This window comes from Toxotes jaculatrix, chromosome 23, assembly GCF_017976425.1.
Source record: "Toxotes jaculatrix isolate fToxJac2 chromosome 23, fToxJac2.pri, whole genome shotgun sequence".
Classification (NCBI taxonomy): Eukaryota; Metazoa; Chordata; class Actinopteri; family Toxotidae; genus Toxotes; species Toxotes jaculatrix.
Window position 1 is genome coordinate 12,489,931 of NC_054416.1, and position 17,353 is coordinate 12,507,283.

At 43.3% G+C, this 17,353-nt stretch overlaps 1 protein-coding gene across 1 annotated transcript in view; it reads left to right on the top strand.

Moving 5' to 3' along the window:
- nrxn2b (neurexin 2b) overlaps positions 1-17,353 on the top strand; it is a 511,829-nt gene that overhangs the window by 188,881 nt on the left and 305,595 nt on the right. Inside the window, exons 7-9 of the mRNA XM_041030969.1 lie at positions 7,189-7,350; positions 14,551-14,989; positions 16,081-16,464. Coding sequence (XP_040886903.1) covers positions 7,189-7,350; positions 14,551-14,989; positions 16,081-16,464 — 985 coding nt within the window. The remainder of the gene's footprint in view (positions 1-7,188; positions 7,351-14,550; positions 14,990-16,080; positions 16,465-17,353) is intronic.

A 17,353-nucleotide genomic window follows, 5' to 3' on the forward strand; every position in this document is an offset into this window, starting at 1 on the left:
TATGGCCATAAAACATGTTAGCCACACCCTCCTGTTGTTTTTTTTAATTTACTTTAATTATATTTTATTTTGTTTTTGTTTTATTTTACTTCTATAACTTTAACTTCAAAATTAACTTACTAAAATGAATAATGACCTCACACCTTATCGTTCCAAAACCAAAAAAAAAAAAAAAGGGAAAAAGTAAAGAGGGAGACAGATTTTCACTCTCTTGGTGAATAGAGGATTGATGCCCCAAGGAATAAAATCTGGCCAATCCATCATAACACATGACTTGGAGAAAACAGTTATGAGTGTGCAGAGAGTCGCTGTATCTGTTAGTGACTCACTCAGTCTTGGCACAGATTTGACAAAAGTAATTTTGAGCTCACATCAGAAATAATGCAGTGAAATTCTAGCGGAGGCATAATGAGAGAGTACAGATTTTTTTTTTTTTTGTGTGTGTGTGTGTGTGTGTGTCCCTAATAGTGCAGCGGACAGGGATAGTTATGATACCATATGTCCTACCATTGGGATAGTAATTGCTCTATTCACCGAGACAGAAATGTCTGCTCTCCCCTCTCAATTTTCCCTATTCTTTAAAAAACCCTCTCATTTCTGTTGATCTCATCTGTGATTGGTGACATTGGTCCCATCCCGCACTTCCACCACCAAACTGACAGTATCCAGTGGTTGTATCCCTGCACCCTGTTTGCATGTCTCTGTCGGCTAGAACGTCTTCTCATCAGCACCCTCACAGGGTGCAAATGCTGCTCTAGCCCAGCGCGTGTCGGTCTGTTGTACACGTGTCTAGATGGATTTTTCTGTTGCATTCTTCTCCTAAAACAAAACAAAACAACAAAAAAAAACATTGAAACTTCTCTTCCTTTCCCCATTTGTCTGGTGTTGTTGTGCCCTGCAATTAAATCTATTTCCCCACTTCTTCCCCATTTTACTGCATCTTGCCAGATGGTTTATTTGTTTTTTTTGTTCAGTAGTTAGTCTGTTGGTGTTGTGTCTAATGGAACCCCCCCCCACACCCCTCCCACCCCATACACATTCTTCCTGTCATCTCTCCATTTAAGTGCATGGCTTGTGTGTGTCACCCTGTTAGCTTGAATGGATTCATTTTGTTTCTTCTTAACCAAAACAAACCCTTGTCACATGTAATAACACATTCAGTCCAAATCTGGATCTGGTTTGAGCAATCAAATTGCAGAGGACTTTTAAAGAATCCTCACCGACTCTTATCACTTTGACTAAATTTACTAAAACAGTGTTACTAATCTACTGTTTGAATCAAACCTTTGTTGTAACTGTACTAACAACCATTTTTGTGTCTGACTTTCCCTTACTTACAAAAGTACTAACCGATTTCGTTCACCCTCCAACCCTTTTAACTCTTTTCGGCACACAGCTAAAGAACTTCCCCCTCCCCACTTTCTCTCCCACATCCTCTTGACAACCGTTGCCAAAATGCCACTTGCCCCAAACTTCCCAACCCTCCTTCATGTCTTTACTAACCTAGGGATGTAGCTCAGCTCAGAGGTTCATGCTTTACCCTAGAAACTACATATTTCATATTTATTACTGAAAGACAGGACCATCTCTCAACATTAATTGTGCCCGGCTAATAAATCTTGACAAGCTGCCAGACACCTATCGGAGTCCACGAGAACCCTTTCTTTCCTTTTCTCTCTTGAGCATCCTTCCTTCCTGTGGGTCTGGCTTGGACCTGAACTAATGGGGAGGAAGTGTGCGTGTGTGTGTGTGTGTGTGTGTGTGTGTGTGTGTGTGTGTGTGCAGGTTTATTATGACGGGTTTCTTGTGTGATCCTCTACCTGTGTAATGTTATGTGTTAAAACCGAAATATAACACATCATTTCTCACTGCAAAGATCTCTGACAGTAATCAGATGTAGTGCCAACAAGGGTAAGTGATACATTTTCCAGGTAAGCTTGCTGCCACCTTTGTGCATGGATTATAATACTGATAGATCTCTGTACATGTAGATTGTGCTCCACCATATAAGTCAGAAATTGCTGACAAAAGAAACTACAGACTCTGACTCAAAGTAAAGATTGGATGCTCAAAATCACGACTGCCTTTGGGAGCTGAAGGCAGAATATGATCTGTTCTCCTGAACAGAAGATGTGTGTAGGTGAGAGTGAGTGACTCACACAAAGCTATTTTCTGCCGTATGTGCTGAAGGCCTGACAGGATATAGCTTCAAATGCCATCAAATGTAAAATTTCTCATTTTCCCCCTCGTCATATGGAGCATATGGCTAACATGAGCTTCCAGACTCGCTTTGATACTTTCAGCCCCTCAGTTCCACCTGGGTTCATTTAGATGCTCCTCTTTACAGAAGCTGTGGCTGCTTCACTTATGTTGCCTTCTGCTTACTCCTCATTTCTTTTCCTTTTTTTGGGTTGTTTCTCCCTCGTTAGTGCATAAGTTGTAGCAGGCATAAAGGCGGTGGACGAGCTGTGTGTGTCCTCAGTTTGTTGGGAACCGTGTGCACGTGTGTAAGATGGGATGTAGTTACATCTCCAAGCATGTGCTCTGCAATTTGAGCACATAAAAATAAAACACAGTTGCGGTGTATCGTGGATCGGGTTAGTCCTGTGATTTCAAGTATAGTGTTATTGTCTTCATTGCACTCAATAAGACATTTTATTTGCAGTGTAAGTGAGGTCAGTGTAATCCCCCTGCACAGCTGGAGTCATCTTGATCCTTGTTTACTTGATGAGAGGGGGGATCTGCGTTGTGGGGCCCTCAATAGGCAGCAGCCTGCAGTCATGGAGTCAGATATGGTCAATGAGCCGGTGACACGCTCAGCTGAGCACGCCACAGGACTCCGCTCGGAGAAGAGCTCCGGTTCACCGTGCACCGGATGTGAGGACCCATAACTAAAGCGTTGTTATTCTGTAGGTAGTCGGCGGTTTATGAGGAACAAGTACACACGCGAAAAATTGACTGAATACAATACAAGGTGGAAAACATAAAGGAAACCATTCCCCCAGCTCAGTAGCCTGTGAATGGGTAAAATGAAATGCTTCTTCTGATTTGAACTTCAGAGCTGTGTCAATCCCTTCACAGTATATTCAGCTGTAAACAGCTCCAGCCTGTGTTTTCCATGTTATCTGGGACACACAGTTCAGCACAGATCAGCCAGGTCTGTTTGGTTTCTGTGTGTACTGGGCTAAAGAAGTATTTGAAGAGCAGCTGGGTAAAAATCGAGGGATCCAACAGAAGCATCGAGGGCTTTGGAGTTGGATCTGTGTATTACATGTGTTGTCCTATTTAAATAGTGCTGTTTTTTTTGTGTGTGGGCAGGTTAGTTGCTTGTTTTAGGTACATGTGAAAGGAGGAACAAGGCCAGATTTTTAGACCGGATATTTTGTGAGTTTCAGTGATTTTATTTCTGTGTATCCAGCAGAATGAAGTTCACACAGGAAAACAAGAAGGAGAATAAGAAGGATGCTTGAAAAGTGTTAATTAGCCAGTTATGTTTTTGTATGTATCAGGTATTTCTCTTAGATAATAACTCCGTTTCAGGAAGGAAAATAAGGCCATAGTGTTGGTTGGTTTCATTAGCAACTGTTGTTATATCATAAACAATGGACTATGCCACCACTTAAAGAAAAGAAATAGAATGACATCCAGTAACTATGCAGGCTACAGTATCCAGGCACTGGATGGTCACTAACTGGCTGTTCTGGATGTCCTCACTTAACACTGCTTTGCTTCTGTTGCTTTCATTACTTTGAATACTCGAACACTCAAGGGAACACGCTTGTTGGCAGGATTTCATTTAGTGACCTAGATCCAACAGCTCATCAACCATTAATTTTACCTGTGAGCTATTATCACCATTAAGTATAGAGGAATAACAGAGGGAGCTAATTCTGGAAGTCCACCTCTGCAAGTATTACCGTGTTTTATCAAAGGGAAACTTTATTTTTAAGTGACTTTGTGGTTTCTGTAACTTTGCTTCAGTCAGATTTACCTGTCCGGACCAGGAGGGTGAGTACTGGACCAGTGGATCCAGAATATGTAGATTATTCTTTATGGTGTTGGTCAGTATCACATGACCTTCCTTGTCTTGGTGACAAGTAAAAGTAAAATATCCACATTTACAAGATAATAATGACGAATATCAGGGAGTACAAGCAGCCAAAATCTCTCTGCTATAATCTTGATATTTGCCTTGTTGGGATTCATTTAGAGAACAGTCTGTCTGCATTTTGCAGCAAAGGTTTTCAGACAGGGATGCATGCAGATTTCCTCCAGGCTATATGACTTCCAGGCTGAGAGAAACAGGGTATTTCAACTATCAACCTGTGATATCATCACCCTTTACCTCCTACGGCCAGTGATGCAAGTGCATGTAATGTTAGTCAATAGGATGGGTGGCAGTCTGGTTGAAGCAAAGACTAGCTTTTGTGAATAATTACAAGGTTACCTCAGAAGAAACACTTTGTTTTGCTTTTGTTCATTTTTTGCGGGGAATAATAATAATGCATGTTTGTTTTGGATCTTTGACATATTGTCTCTGTGGGTTTTTTTTTTTTGTTTTTTTGCTAGTAAAGTCCAACATCTGATCACAGTGTGAATCCACTGTGAATCCCTGAATAGTATATGATTGCCCCAGGTCCCTTTTTTCATACGCTGCATTGCATTAAAAGCTTTGAAGAACCTTTTATGTTGTGAAATCAGGGATGATGGAGAGAGCATGAGAAAGAAAGACAGAACAAATACACTGCTAATCTCTGCTTTTCCCTCTTGAGTTGGGAACTTTATAGGTGTCTGGCAGCTAGCCAATGCTAATCCTTCATGGCCCCATAGAGCACATCCAGCCTTGAAGATGTACCGTCCCCAACCCTCCCAAATACAAAGGGCCTAGCTTGGCCATAAAATATGTTGGTGTTCTCCATACCTTTAGTCAGCATTTTAATTTTACAAGCTTTACAGGTTATATCTCTGCCCTTTGACATCTCAAATCCATATCATTACCTTGAAAGGAGGAGTCATGCTGAAGGTAGATGGCTTTGGCAAGGAACTTGGTTTAAAAGGCTAATGTCGTGAGACTTGTGCCCCCCCTGTTTCTCCTCCTTAGCCGCCTCTAATGTCTCTCCTGTCACTGTGGGATAAATGAAGTGGCCCTGCTGAAAGTCCCATCAAAGATTTCCAAACAGCCCAACACACCAGCACTGTCGCCTACCGCAGATTCTTCATGCTCGATACATCTTGCCAATATGATCCCTCTTTCTCACCGAGTCGCAACAGCAGACATAAAAATGAGTTGCCCTCTTAAAAAGGGAAGTACGGCAAAAAAAAAAGAAAGAAAGAAAAGAAAAACAGTCAAGAAAAAGAGAAGATGAACACTCAGCTGGGGCGACTGATCTGCTGAGTGCAGTTGCTAAAGTTTCTCTTCAGCTTTCTGCTTTTGAATGTTTTGTGGACCGGCACTAGATTTTAGATTATATTGTATAGACTGAAATAAATTTGTTGCAAAGTGAAACTGTGCCTTATAGACTCATAGCCTGTTACTGTAAAATTATGTTTATCATAGCTTTGCTAAAGTAGTTGCATCTAGATCCAACATGCAAATATAAGTACTGCCATGTTAGGCTTAGGGTGAAAAGAAGAAAAGTTGTGCAAGCGTCACCTTTGAGTGTGCAAAGGTAATGGAAAACAGATGGTTGTGGCTCCCGGCAGTTCGGTATTTATGTTGTGTACGTTTTATGCAGAATAACAGATGTTGAATCAGAGACACGAGCGCCTCACTTCCGCCCAGGCCAGCTCTCTTAGGATAATTAGACAATAAATTGGTCGCTAACTGCAAAAGTCTCTCCCAATCAAACGGCATTAGTTTGTGGGATGTTGTGTGCAGCAGTAGCGGTAGCTTTGGCACTGACAGCAGGTATTTATAGATAATGTGATACCAATACGTCCAATTATGCTAATTAATGTTTTCATCAAGCATTTGAACAGCAAAGTAAAAAGATAAGATTTCATTTCTGATAGCTCCGGGAGTAAATCCTTATCATGATTTGAGATGCATTCTAATATCAACTGAGTCTATCCCATGTTTCGTTTTTATTCAGGTATTCTTTCAACTGACAAGGTTCAAGGTTTTCCTTAACATTTAAAACAGTTGCTCCACCTCGCAAGGTCTAGTGTTCAGTGCCAGAGTCTCCACACAAGCTGCTGTAATTTAGGGCAAAACCCCTCTGATCAGGTCATGTTCGAGTAATATGAGGTAACTGAGACTTAATTTTACAGGCATCAAAATATCATTTGAGCAACACATAAATAAATAAATAAATAACAATAAAAATAAAAATGACAGTCTTACAGATAAGCCTGGGGGAGCCTAAAAAAACTGTTTGTACATCTGTTTTTTAAAAATATTTTTTTCGGATGTTAAGTCTTTCTCTCTACGCTTCAATCCACACTATCTCATACCATCGGCTCGCGGCTGTGTGTTTGATTCCACCCAGCGCTTTCTGCTCTGTTAGCGATCAAACGCGCAGCACAGAGAATGTAACCTTGCACAAAAGACGAGACTTGAGGCAATTAAATATTGAAAGGAGAGTTATTTTTACTGGTAGTTCCTTGAATGAGGACTGGTTCAGCAGAGGAATGCTGCAGAAAGGCTACGCTAGTCACAGGGAAGACAGATGTTTTGTTATTTTAAAAGTTTTACCTGTAAGATCAGGTTTTTAAACTTGATTGTAAGTTACACTTTGTTTGTTTGATTTGGATAGTTTTCATTGTTTAATAAGCAGTGGCTGCTTGTGACTTATATTGAATTGAAATTGTCCTTTTGGTGCAGTCAGTGTTGGCTGCAGTTAAAACGTACTTTTCCCTTTAGTCAGCTGATCCAGGATTGTCCTTGTACTGTTGCCAGTGATTAGACAGCAAGCACAACACTGTTCCATTGGTTTTACCTTAGCAACTGCACTCTAGAGTGAAAGCCCCCAGTCTGACTGGCACCAAAAGCAACCAACCAAGCGATATCATTTAGGGCTCAGCCACGCCTATCACCGATGTTTAATCCACTTTCTTCCTTGTTTTTCCTCCTCATTCTTCTAATTTCTCTCCTCTCTCGTCATTCTCTTTTTCTCTCTGTCCCTGCTCTATTTTCTCTCTCCGTCTTTTTTTTTTTCATCTGTCTCTTTTGGGCCATGCCTGTACCAGGTGACCATCTCAGTGGATGGTATATTGACCACCACTGGTTACACCCAGGAAGATTACACCATGCTGGGCTCCGATGACTTCTTCTACATTGGAGGGAGCCCCAACACCGCCGACCTGCCCGGATCACCAGTCAGCAACAACTTCATGGGCTGCCTAAAAGACGTGAGTGGATCTGTGTGATTGTGCAGTTTGTGACCCATCAAACACACAACTCTTTGTACTGCATTCCCCTGCCTCCAGCTAGTAGGTTATTTGCTTTGGTAGCAGCTCAGACCTGACCATCCTGATTTTTTTTTTTTTTTTTTTTACTATTTTTTGTCAATTAAAGGGTAAGATTGGCTTGTTCCAAACAACATGGCAGTGGGAAAAAAAATTTGCAAATTGGGGAACAGCGTCATCATCACACATACTCACACAAACACATTTGTGTTGACTTTGAGTCACTTGAGAATTTTCAGTCTGTGCAGATTTAACTCCCATATGTGAGAGTAGGAGGTGTCAGACATACAGTCTCCTGAATCCGTTTCAAGTGTTTATTTCCTCCATGCTTCCTCCCTCCCAACACGTCCACAGGCACTGCACACTCCACAGCGGGATGGTAGAAAATCACAGGCAGGTTCAGATTTATACTATACACACACACGCACACACACAGATACACAGCCACACATCAGTCATGGATGGATGTGTAGAGGACAGTTGCCTTATAAAACTTTATTTCTTCAACTTTGACAAAAAAGATGACTTTTATTTTCAGCAGGACTTTAATTCATGTCTTAACAAGCTGTCAGGAGGACCAATCACAGCTTAAAGTATTACGTCCTTGTAAATGTAATGACTTGTATAGAGGCGACGCAACATGGTGCCATCACATTTCCTCATAAAACCACGCTGATTGAATAAGTAATTACTTTTGCCATCACTTTTAATGGATTGCACAGTAATCGCCCTATCTCTAACTTAATTATGCCTGTAGAATTACATTTTCATTATTTGGGTTGCTATCAGAAAGATCCCTAGTGGGTCTTAAACTTCCCAAGGCGTTTAACTATCCTCTCTCTCATCAAGACGAGACTGGATTTACAGACAACGTACAGACCGAGCACAGGGAAGGGGAGTGGGACGGGCTGTGAAACATAGGATAACAGACAATGGCAAGTGCCAACAGCAACAAACGGAGGTGAAAACGAAGAAGCAATGTGAGGACGCAAGGAACTGGAAATGGAACGTCAGAGCAGATGGTTGGAGAAGCAGAGCATGTAAGACTCTGCTGGATAGACTGAGTGATCTCCCAATAAGCAGCTAAGTGAGAGTAGGTGCTGCATAGAGAAACAGCCAGAAGTGGAAGTTGAATTAAAAGTGCAAGTTCAGCGTGTATAATGTTTAAAAAGAGAAAATGTTTCAGGGAATAATGGAGCATTTCAGCTGCAAATTTGAATGGATTGCAAAGTGCGGACAGAAGTAAGAAAAGGGAAGTGAGAGAAAAAGTGACAGTTTGGAGGTAAAGGTGTGATATGGTGGAGAGAGAGAGAGAAGGGAATAGTTCCAGGCAAAATCCAGGAAGTAGTTTCACTGTAAACATCAGACATGGGCATTCATTTTTCATTTAGCAGCTATGCTTTGGGTCAGTGCAGCAAATCAGGTCTCAAAACTTTGTGTTGTCTAGAATAGAACTGTAACATCTTCTTTTCTTCAAATCAAGAGAAATAGTTTTCTGACAGCATGATGCACTTTCTCCTAACTCCAAAGGGCCTATTGTCGATTGAGAATTTTAAGATTTCAATACTATGGGGTCAACATGAGATTAGTAAGAAGTGCTACCAGGTGCATGTAGCCAAGGTGAACAGACAGTGTACAGTAGAAGAAGGTCCTGTTTCATATCTGTGTGGAGTCATGGTGCTCCTTCCATTTTTACATCGGTAGCTTCTGGGAGCTTAAATACAGCTTTTGGATTCCTCTTGTCATTGCCTTTGAGAAAATCATGGCCTCATGATTGGAGATGTCTTCTGGGCACTACAGTGGAGCCGATGATGCATTTCCCCCCTGAGGATAAACAGCAGCACAGGAAGAAAGATGTATATTCTGTTCTGTTTGCAGACTTCTTTTTACTTAAAGTAATACATGGAAGACTGAATACCAGATCCTGTAGTTTGTTAGTTTTATCTTACTAGAAGCATGAGCTTAGTGCTTGTTTTTCCTGGTGAGTCTTATGGGCTCGACTTTCTAGCTGCAGTCAAGCTCTAATGAGTACATCAGCTGAACTGAGTCAGGGAGGTAAGCAAAAAGAAAGGGACCGAGGAAACCTGCAATGAGAATAACCGAGAGCACCAGGTAGAGTCGTAGTAGCTGAAAGCAAAGAGGGAAGTGAGTGGTTGAGGGGGAGGTGGGTGGGAGGGGTTAGACAGCGGTGTGTTTCATCCTGTGCTAGTTCAGTGGCACAGCTTGGATTATCACTGGTGTTATGGTCCGGGGCAAGGCTTTCATGCCGCCACCGTGGTCAAACGCCTTTGATACGCTTGGCCAGTCCCCTCCAGGCAGCAGAAATCCAAAGGAAGAGCACAGCAGAAGGAGAGTAAAAAGGCACCAAAAGAGGCACTGAAGCCCTATGAAGTTTTTTTTTATTTGCTGTGTACGCGTGTGCGCGCATGTGCCCATACGTGTGTGTTCAAAGTTACCCACATGCTATGATCATACGCTGTGTGATGTGTACGTGTTTTCTAGGCTCGCGGTCAGGGTGGTGTGGTGTGAAATCAGGTCTCTCTCTGCTCCTCAGCCCCCCCCCCCCCCCTCCCCCAGGCTTGTTTGCACATATTCCTCTCTTCTTCTTCACGTCACCGTCTGTCTCTCTACCGCAACCTCCACCTCTCCATCTCTCTCCCAGACGGTGACCTTGCTATCACCCAATTCACACCCCCCCCCCCTCCTGCTTGTCTTCCTCACTCTTCCCACCTCTCTCATCACGTCTCTCCACCTCTCTCTGCCTCTCATCTTCCCTTTCCCGGGGGCAGTTTTGTGTAATTAAGTCCATGGTAGCGCTGTTGGTACGCCAGCTTTGCCATCCTGACGGCCAAATTAAAAATTGATTTCTTCGACTGATTCCATGCACTGGATGAATGCTCCTGCCCTCGCTCTCTTTCACTCTCTCTCCCTTCCTGCCCTCCCAACTTCATATTGATGCTCCATCTCTTTGTCTGCAGCTTCCTCCTCGTCTCCCACCTTTGTTGTGCGATAAAATTTTCTGGAGTCACCCGTCATCCCCTCTCCCACCCCCCGTTTATTCGCCACCGACCACAAATCAACATTCATTTGAGTCTTTGTAGTTGGACGGCTTCTGCTGCAAAGCCTGCCCTCTGCCCTTTTCAGTTATGCTTTCTTATCACCAAGGCAACAGATATCAATACAATATGTAGTTAGGCTGAAAGAACATCACAAACAGTCAGTGAATGTCTTTAAAGTCAGTAAATATATAAAATATTTGTTAAATTAGGATTGATTGGAGGATTGTCTACAAATCTATTGCAAAAAAACAGGCTTATGCTATGTGGTATGTGGGCTCATCGAACACTCCCAACCCCGAGTATATCAAGAAAAAGCAGATTATTTTTATTCTGCTTACCTGCAGGGTTTTGGATTTGCTGAGTTTCTCAATGACAAAACAAATCAATGGAGTCACCCCTGAGGAAGGCTTTGGCCCCGCGTTAGCCGTACCATTAGATCAGCGAGGAAGCACGAGTCAGAGTCCATGTCGGGGGCCCCCCACACAGCTTGGTTTTAGAACGATCACTAAAGTTAAGCCAACACAAAAAAAAAAAAAAAACACCCTGTGGCTCTGCTACACAAGCCAGTGAATTTAGAAGTGATGATCAAATCAAAAGAAGGGTCAAAAACTGCGTCGCTAGACATTATTAAATCTGCACAAGATTGTAAAGTTTTGACAGTGGTCCATTTATTAGCGGGCAGAGCCTGCAAGCCTCTCAGCAGTGGGCAGTTTGGCTCGTTAGATAAGCTGTTGAAACTTGCCCTCCCAGCACTGAAGAGGACATATTACAGAATGTCTGGATAAAGTCAGACAGCCTCAAGGGTTTGAAGATATGAAGGAAAGGCATACGGTCTGGATTCTGAGTCAGCACATGCATTTATACAGAACCTGGTCGATCGTCTGGGACCTTTGCTTTACAAAGACACGGACTATTTGATACACTTTTCAGAGTGGGCCTCGCATGCCTCACACATTTCAGTGCTACCATACATCCCTCCGTCCCTCTGTTACCCTCGTCTCCCTCTCATTTGCCATTCACCACCATCTTCTCCTACCTCCCTTACTGCTCAACACCTCTCCCTTGTATTCTCCCACCTCCTTTTGAGTTCTGCTATTTGCCTTTTGTTCTCCTCACCTCCCTCCTGTTATTCTTTTGCCTGGGACACACCGGAAGGTTTAAGCGACTGTGAAAAGGTAGCTTTTCATACACCTAGTGACCGGCTTTCGTAGCATTTTCATGTCTTGCTCTTGCTGAATTGAACATGTGAAACAATGAGCTGGATTTGGCCACCTACAGTAAAAGCAACAAGGACAGCTGCTTGGATCAAACCCAAAACAAAGCTGTAAAATTTCACACCGGGATGGTACTGTGGTGTGAAAGAGCTAAGGATCCAGAGATGATTCGAGCTGTCACAATAAAAGCAAACATGTTTGCCGTGTCCTACCTGCCGTTTGAACTTTTGAACAAATTCTGTCCTCACTGAAAATTGCACACTATCAATAGCCAATCACAGGTGACATTACAGCAAGCCTGCCTTCATTATCCTGACTGTGACACATTCGATTGCACAGAATCCCCGAGACATTAGATCTTGATGTCAGCTACACATTGAAAAAGAAAAGAATTTCTTGGTTTGATATAGAAACTTGTGGAAAATTTTGACTTAACCGTTATTTTTAGGGATCATCCTGATGATAATGACACAAAGCCAGTGTTCAATGGACTTGTTGGCAGCACCTCTCATTGGCCCTGCAGATAAAAATAATCATATTCAATGTCAGTGTGATTGTACAGATGTGTGAATCATGCGTCTGCATTTTATCCATCCAGCACTAGCTTAGACATTGGTTGGTATTCAAATCAGTCATTGGAGCCACACTGCAGATACTAACTGACATCAAAGTCATCTGGTACAGCACATCTCCAGCTTTATTTCCTGCCTCATCTTTTCTCTCCACACACTGTATGATCCCGGTGTTCTGAAGAATCATAACACCCAGCTGCATTTTTTTTTGTGTAGAAGCAGAGCAGCATGGGTAAACAAAAATAAATGCTTGAAAATAAATAAAATAAAAATAAATCTTCTCCTTTCCTCCCCCTGCCTTTTCTCTCTTTCACCTACTCCTCTCTTTTTTTCTAACACCTTAATCCAGGCGAGCTCACGCCTTATTAGCTGCCAGTTTTAGCGTTATCATGGCTAATTACCAGGACTAATCTCTGCTAATGACGACATTATGAGGTGTACAGTACATGTGGCAGCGTGGCCAATGTAGGAGATAACGGAAGGAGGCTTAAGTTTAAGAATAACCCAGCATATCTGTGTTCCTGTGGTTCATTCTGTGCTTGTGCGTAGGTGTGGTGTTTGACAGAGAGGATGAGAGAGAGGCAGAGGTACAGAGGGAGAGAGTGTGGATACATGTGAAAAATAGGTAAGACTGGAGGGCATTGGAAAGAGATACTGTGAAAGACAATGAGGGATGACAGCAGCGGTCTGGTGAAATTAGATCACATCGCACAAGACGGGCCTTTCAGTGGTGCAAATATGAAAACAGGCCAATGCAAACAAAAGCAAATGGTGACTTAATACACAGATAATAATTCATCATTAAGTATTTCTCTTTCTACTTCGGGTAAGCTGTAGTTTGCAGGTGTAATCAAACTAGACTACTAGGTGTAGGAAATAAGCAGTATTCTACTGGTGGGTCCAGGTATCTAAGTTTAAAACTGAACCCTCACAAAAAAAGATTTGGGAACCTTATGTTCTCTGTTATCTCAAATAGGCTTCATATCTCGCTGTTCAGAGTCTACCAAGAGGAATAGATACCACAGGTTATGTGAAATGAATTGAAAATGTTGCGTAGTAATATAATTTTACAGTTTGCCGTTAGTTTGAAGATATTTTTAAGATATGTAGATATGTTAAGCTCTGAGAACATGAGCAGGTGGCTCCTTTATACCTTCACTCAATGGAAGATCAACAGAACACATCTGCTGCTGGGATCAAACCCGAGGCTTTACAATAACAGAACAATCGCCTTAACCTTGTGCCTGCGACACAAGAAGAAAACAAAGATAGAAATGTAGAAAAGCCTTTTTTTTTTTTTTTTTGTTTGTTTGGTCTCCATTACCTGTCAGTGTGTATGTGTGGGTGTGTGAGAGTGCGTGAAGAGCGCTACAATCAGGAGAGAAAACACACAAACAAACTCAAAGACCTCAGCTGCTTCACACTATTACCTTGAGGACGGCCTCTCAAAACACTGTCTACAGCATGTTCAACAAATAAAAGGAAAACTAAAACTATGAAAGACAAGGATAATTTACTTTGCCTTTAGCACTTAATCCATTATGAATGCACACAGTGAGGAATAGACACACACTTTGAGCTGAAACAATAGAGCCATATTTCATCAAAGGCTGTCGCAGCCATTTGCATTAAGGCTGGAGGCAACGTTCACGTCTCCCCATGTCTGGAAATCCCCTGGAGCCCTTACGTTTTTTTTTTCCCCATTTATTGTGCATACTGTATATACTGACATTTCAGAGCTACAGGTTTGTTTGGGGTTTTTTTTTTTCTGTACAGCAACAAATAGTTTGTACACTTCACGGATTTGACCAAGAGTGGGGAGTTTATGCAGCCTTGATCAGAGCCTGACGCACTCAGAATTTTGTGCACCCACACAACCCCAACACTCACAGACATCAGTAGAATCAATGAAAGCATGCCCTGGGCAACTCGGTGGCCCCGAGTGGTTGCTCAGTGTTTGAATTTTTCAAAGTGTGAAGGATTTCCTTTCCAAATAATGGAACATCAGTAAACTGAGCACTCATCTGACCTAAATTTCTTGTTAGGGGATTGATCATGTATTTCATTCATGTTTTGATTCATTTCTCTGCAGCCAGTGGTAACTTAAAATCCATTTAGGCAATTAGGATGCATCTGCAGGCACTCAGTGTTGTGGACGGGATGTGCTTCTCTGTTGCAGCTGTATTTTGTTTTTAGGCCATAGAAATTATTTTTAAATAATCCAACAGTCCAGTTACGAACACTATTCTGTATGGAATGATAACCTTGTAACCACTTGTTCTCCTCTCTGCCACCCAGGTGGTGTACAAGAACAATGACTTTAAGCTGGAGCTCTCGCGGCTGGCCATCGAGCGCGACCCTAAAATCACCCTGAACGGTGACCTGGTGTTCCGCTGCGAGGACGTGGCAGCCTTAGACCCCGTTACCTTCGAGACCCCCGAGTCCTACATCTCCCTGCCCAAGTGGAACACCAAGAAGACGGGCTCTATCTCCTTTGACTTCCGCACTACGGAGCCCAGCGGCCTCCTGCTGTTCAGCCACGGCCGCCCTCAGAGTCCCAAAGAGCAGAAGCCCGGTAGGGAGCTGAAGACTGATTACTTTGCCATGGAGCTGCTGGACGGGTATTTGTACCTGCTGATCGATATGGGCTCTGGAAAAACAAAGCTCAAGGCCAGCAACAAGAAGGTCAATGACGGTGAATGGTGCCATGTGGATTTCCAGAGGGAAGGGAGGAAAGGTGAGGGCTGCCTTAAAGTTGTGTTATTGTTATGTTGAGACTGACAAGTCATCTGTAATTTGTGTTGTTGGATGATTATTTGTTCACATTCATCACATTCATGACATATTCTGAAACCATCCAGCTCTCCATGCTCGTCCATGCATGCTAAAATGAAAGCTAAGAGGTGGTTACACATACTATTGACGATGCATCTAGTGGTATTTGTTGTTGTAAGTTTATTTTTCATACCTGCGTGTTGTGTTCCAGTGCCTCAGCCTGCATGTGGGCACAACAGGAGCATCATGCTTGAGTGTGTGGTTTCTGATGAATGATCTGGAGGTGTGCAAGCACCTTGGACATTATATCTCACCCTAATGGCATCTTATAATGAGGAAGGGTGTGAATGAGTGTGTGTGTGTGTGCACGCATGCATGTGATCTCACTGCTGCTCCTGCTGTAATTGGCTTTTAATAGAAAATTAAGACGGAGTCGTTAATCACAGAAGGAGAGAGGGGCCTTTTGTTTCACCCACTCCCTGCTGCATTCTGCTTCCCTTCTCCTCCATTTAGCCTATTACAGACACATTAGACACACACACACACACAGACACACACACACACACACTCTACTGTCATCTTTCCTCCCTATCTTTCATCTGTCTGTTCTATGTTCTTAAATTATCCACTTATTGCCCCCTCACTCGTTCATTTGCTTACCTCCCCACTCACTCATCCACTTGACCTCCCACCCTCTCACCCACCTATCATTTACAGCCTCTTTGAGTCATTAAAACACACTTTCAGGCACTAAATAATAGAGACCACTTTGTGATGGGATCACACCAGCCATGACCCCCATCAACGTGGACTGACCACACCCATCTTTGAACTCTGCCTTTATTTTTACTCCACCTCGTACAGTTGCAATGCTATCATAGTGACAAAATATGTCCACAGACAAAAGTCTGTCAAAACCACCTCTATGTTTGTTCCCACCACAGTAGGTATATCCAGGACCACACTCCCATGATTAAAACAATGTCAGCCACATTGTTATTGTTAGTAGTATATCCAGTGCCACTATATCATGTTTGTGTTTCTGTGTTTTAGGATCTATTTCAGTCAACAGCCGCAGCATGCCCTTCAGCTCCCCAGAGGGCAGTGAAATCCTGGACCTGGACAGTGATATGTACCTGGGCGGGCTGCCTGAGTCCAAGTCGGACCTCATCCTGCCGCCAGAAGTGTGGACAGCGCTGCTTAACTACGGCTACGTGGGCTGCGTCCGCGATCTCTTCATCGACGGCAAGAGCCGCGACGTCCGCCGTCTGGCTGAGATCCAGAGCGCGCTGGGTGTCAGCAGCTTCTGCACCCGTGAGCTGCAGAAGCGGTGCAGCAGCGCTCCCTGTGGCAGCGGAGGGCTGTGCAAAGAAGGCTGGAACCGCTACATTTGTGATTGCACCGGCACTGGATACCTGGGAACCAACTGTGAAATAGGTGAGGAGGTGATGGTGAAGAGATGTCTGAAGACTTTGTTTGCAATAATACACAGTTGTGTTGTACACAGTTCAGAACAGAAATGCCTGTACCCCAAACAAGACTCACAGATTGTCCCATAAAGCGTTCTTTCAGTGAAGCTAAAAACATTTCTCATAATCAAAGCATCATACACAACAGTATTTAAGCGTGCAGAGGGAATTGCAGATGGTCCCAACATGAAACAGTGAAAAGTAGCTAAGTCATTAATGTCTCACACTTTATCCAATAAACTAGAGCAAGAAAACAAGTGTGGAATGAGCATTTCGGCACATTGACGATGTGCTGCCTTGTATTTGGCACAGCCAAGCAGCTGCTGTATAGTAGAAGCAAGAGCTCCACAGGGAGCTGTGTGTGTGTGTGTGAACCAAATGCCACCCGAGGCTGGGTGGCATTAGGGCCCGCCGGCTGGGACGAGATTTGGGGAGAGGCTGGCAGCAGTGTGACAGAGCAGCCAGGCCTACTGCCGCCATCTGTGCCAGTCATGCAAAACCCAGGTGGCACATACGCCACGCCGCTGCAAGGTGAGCTAGTCAAATAGCACCATGTATGTCTGTTTCATCCCAGTCAGCTGCAGACGCCTCAGTCCGTGGTTTTTTTCTTTGCACGTCTGTGGGGGGTGACATGCCATGACAGTATGAGATTTTGAGGGACATGGAGGGTAATGAGAGAAGGAGAGATTGGATTCAAATCAGGACAGTGGCGGTAGAGGATGAAATGTCTTTATTTTGAAGGGTGATATTTTAACAGTTTTGTCTTTGGGTGCTCATGTGTCAGGGGCCGGTTTCAGTGATACTCCTCTGCCATCTTGTGGAGTTGTGTGTTACTGCGGGATGTGGCTGAGAGCACT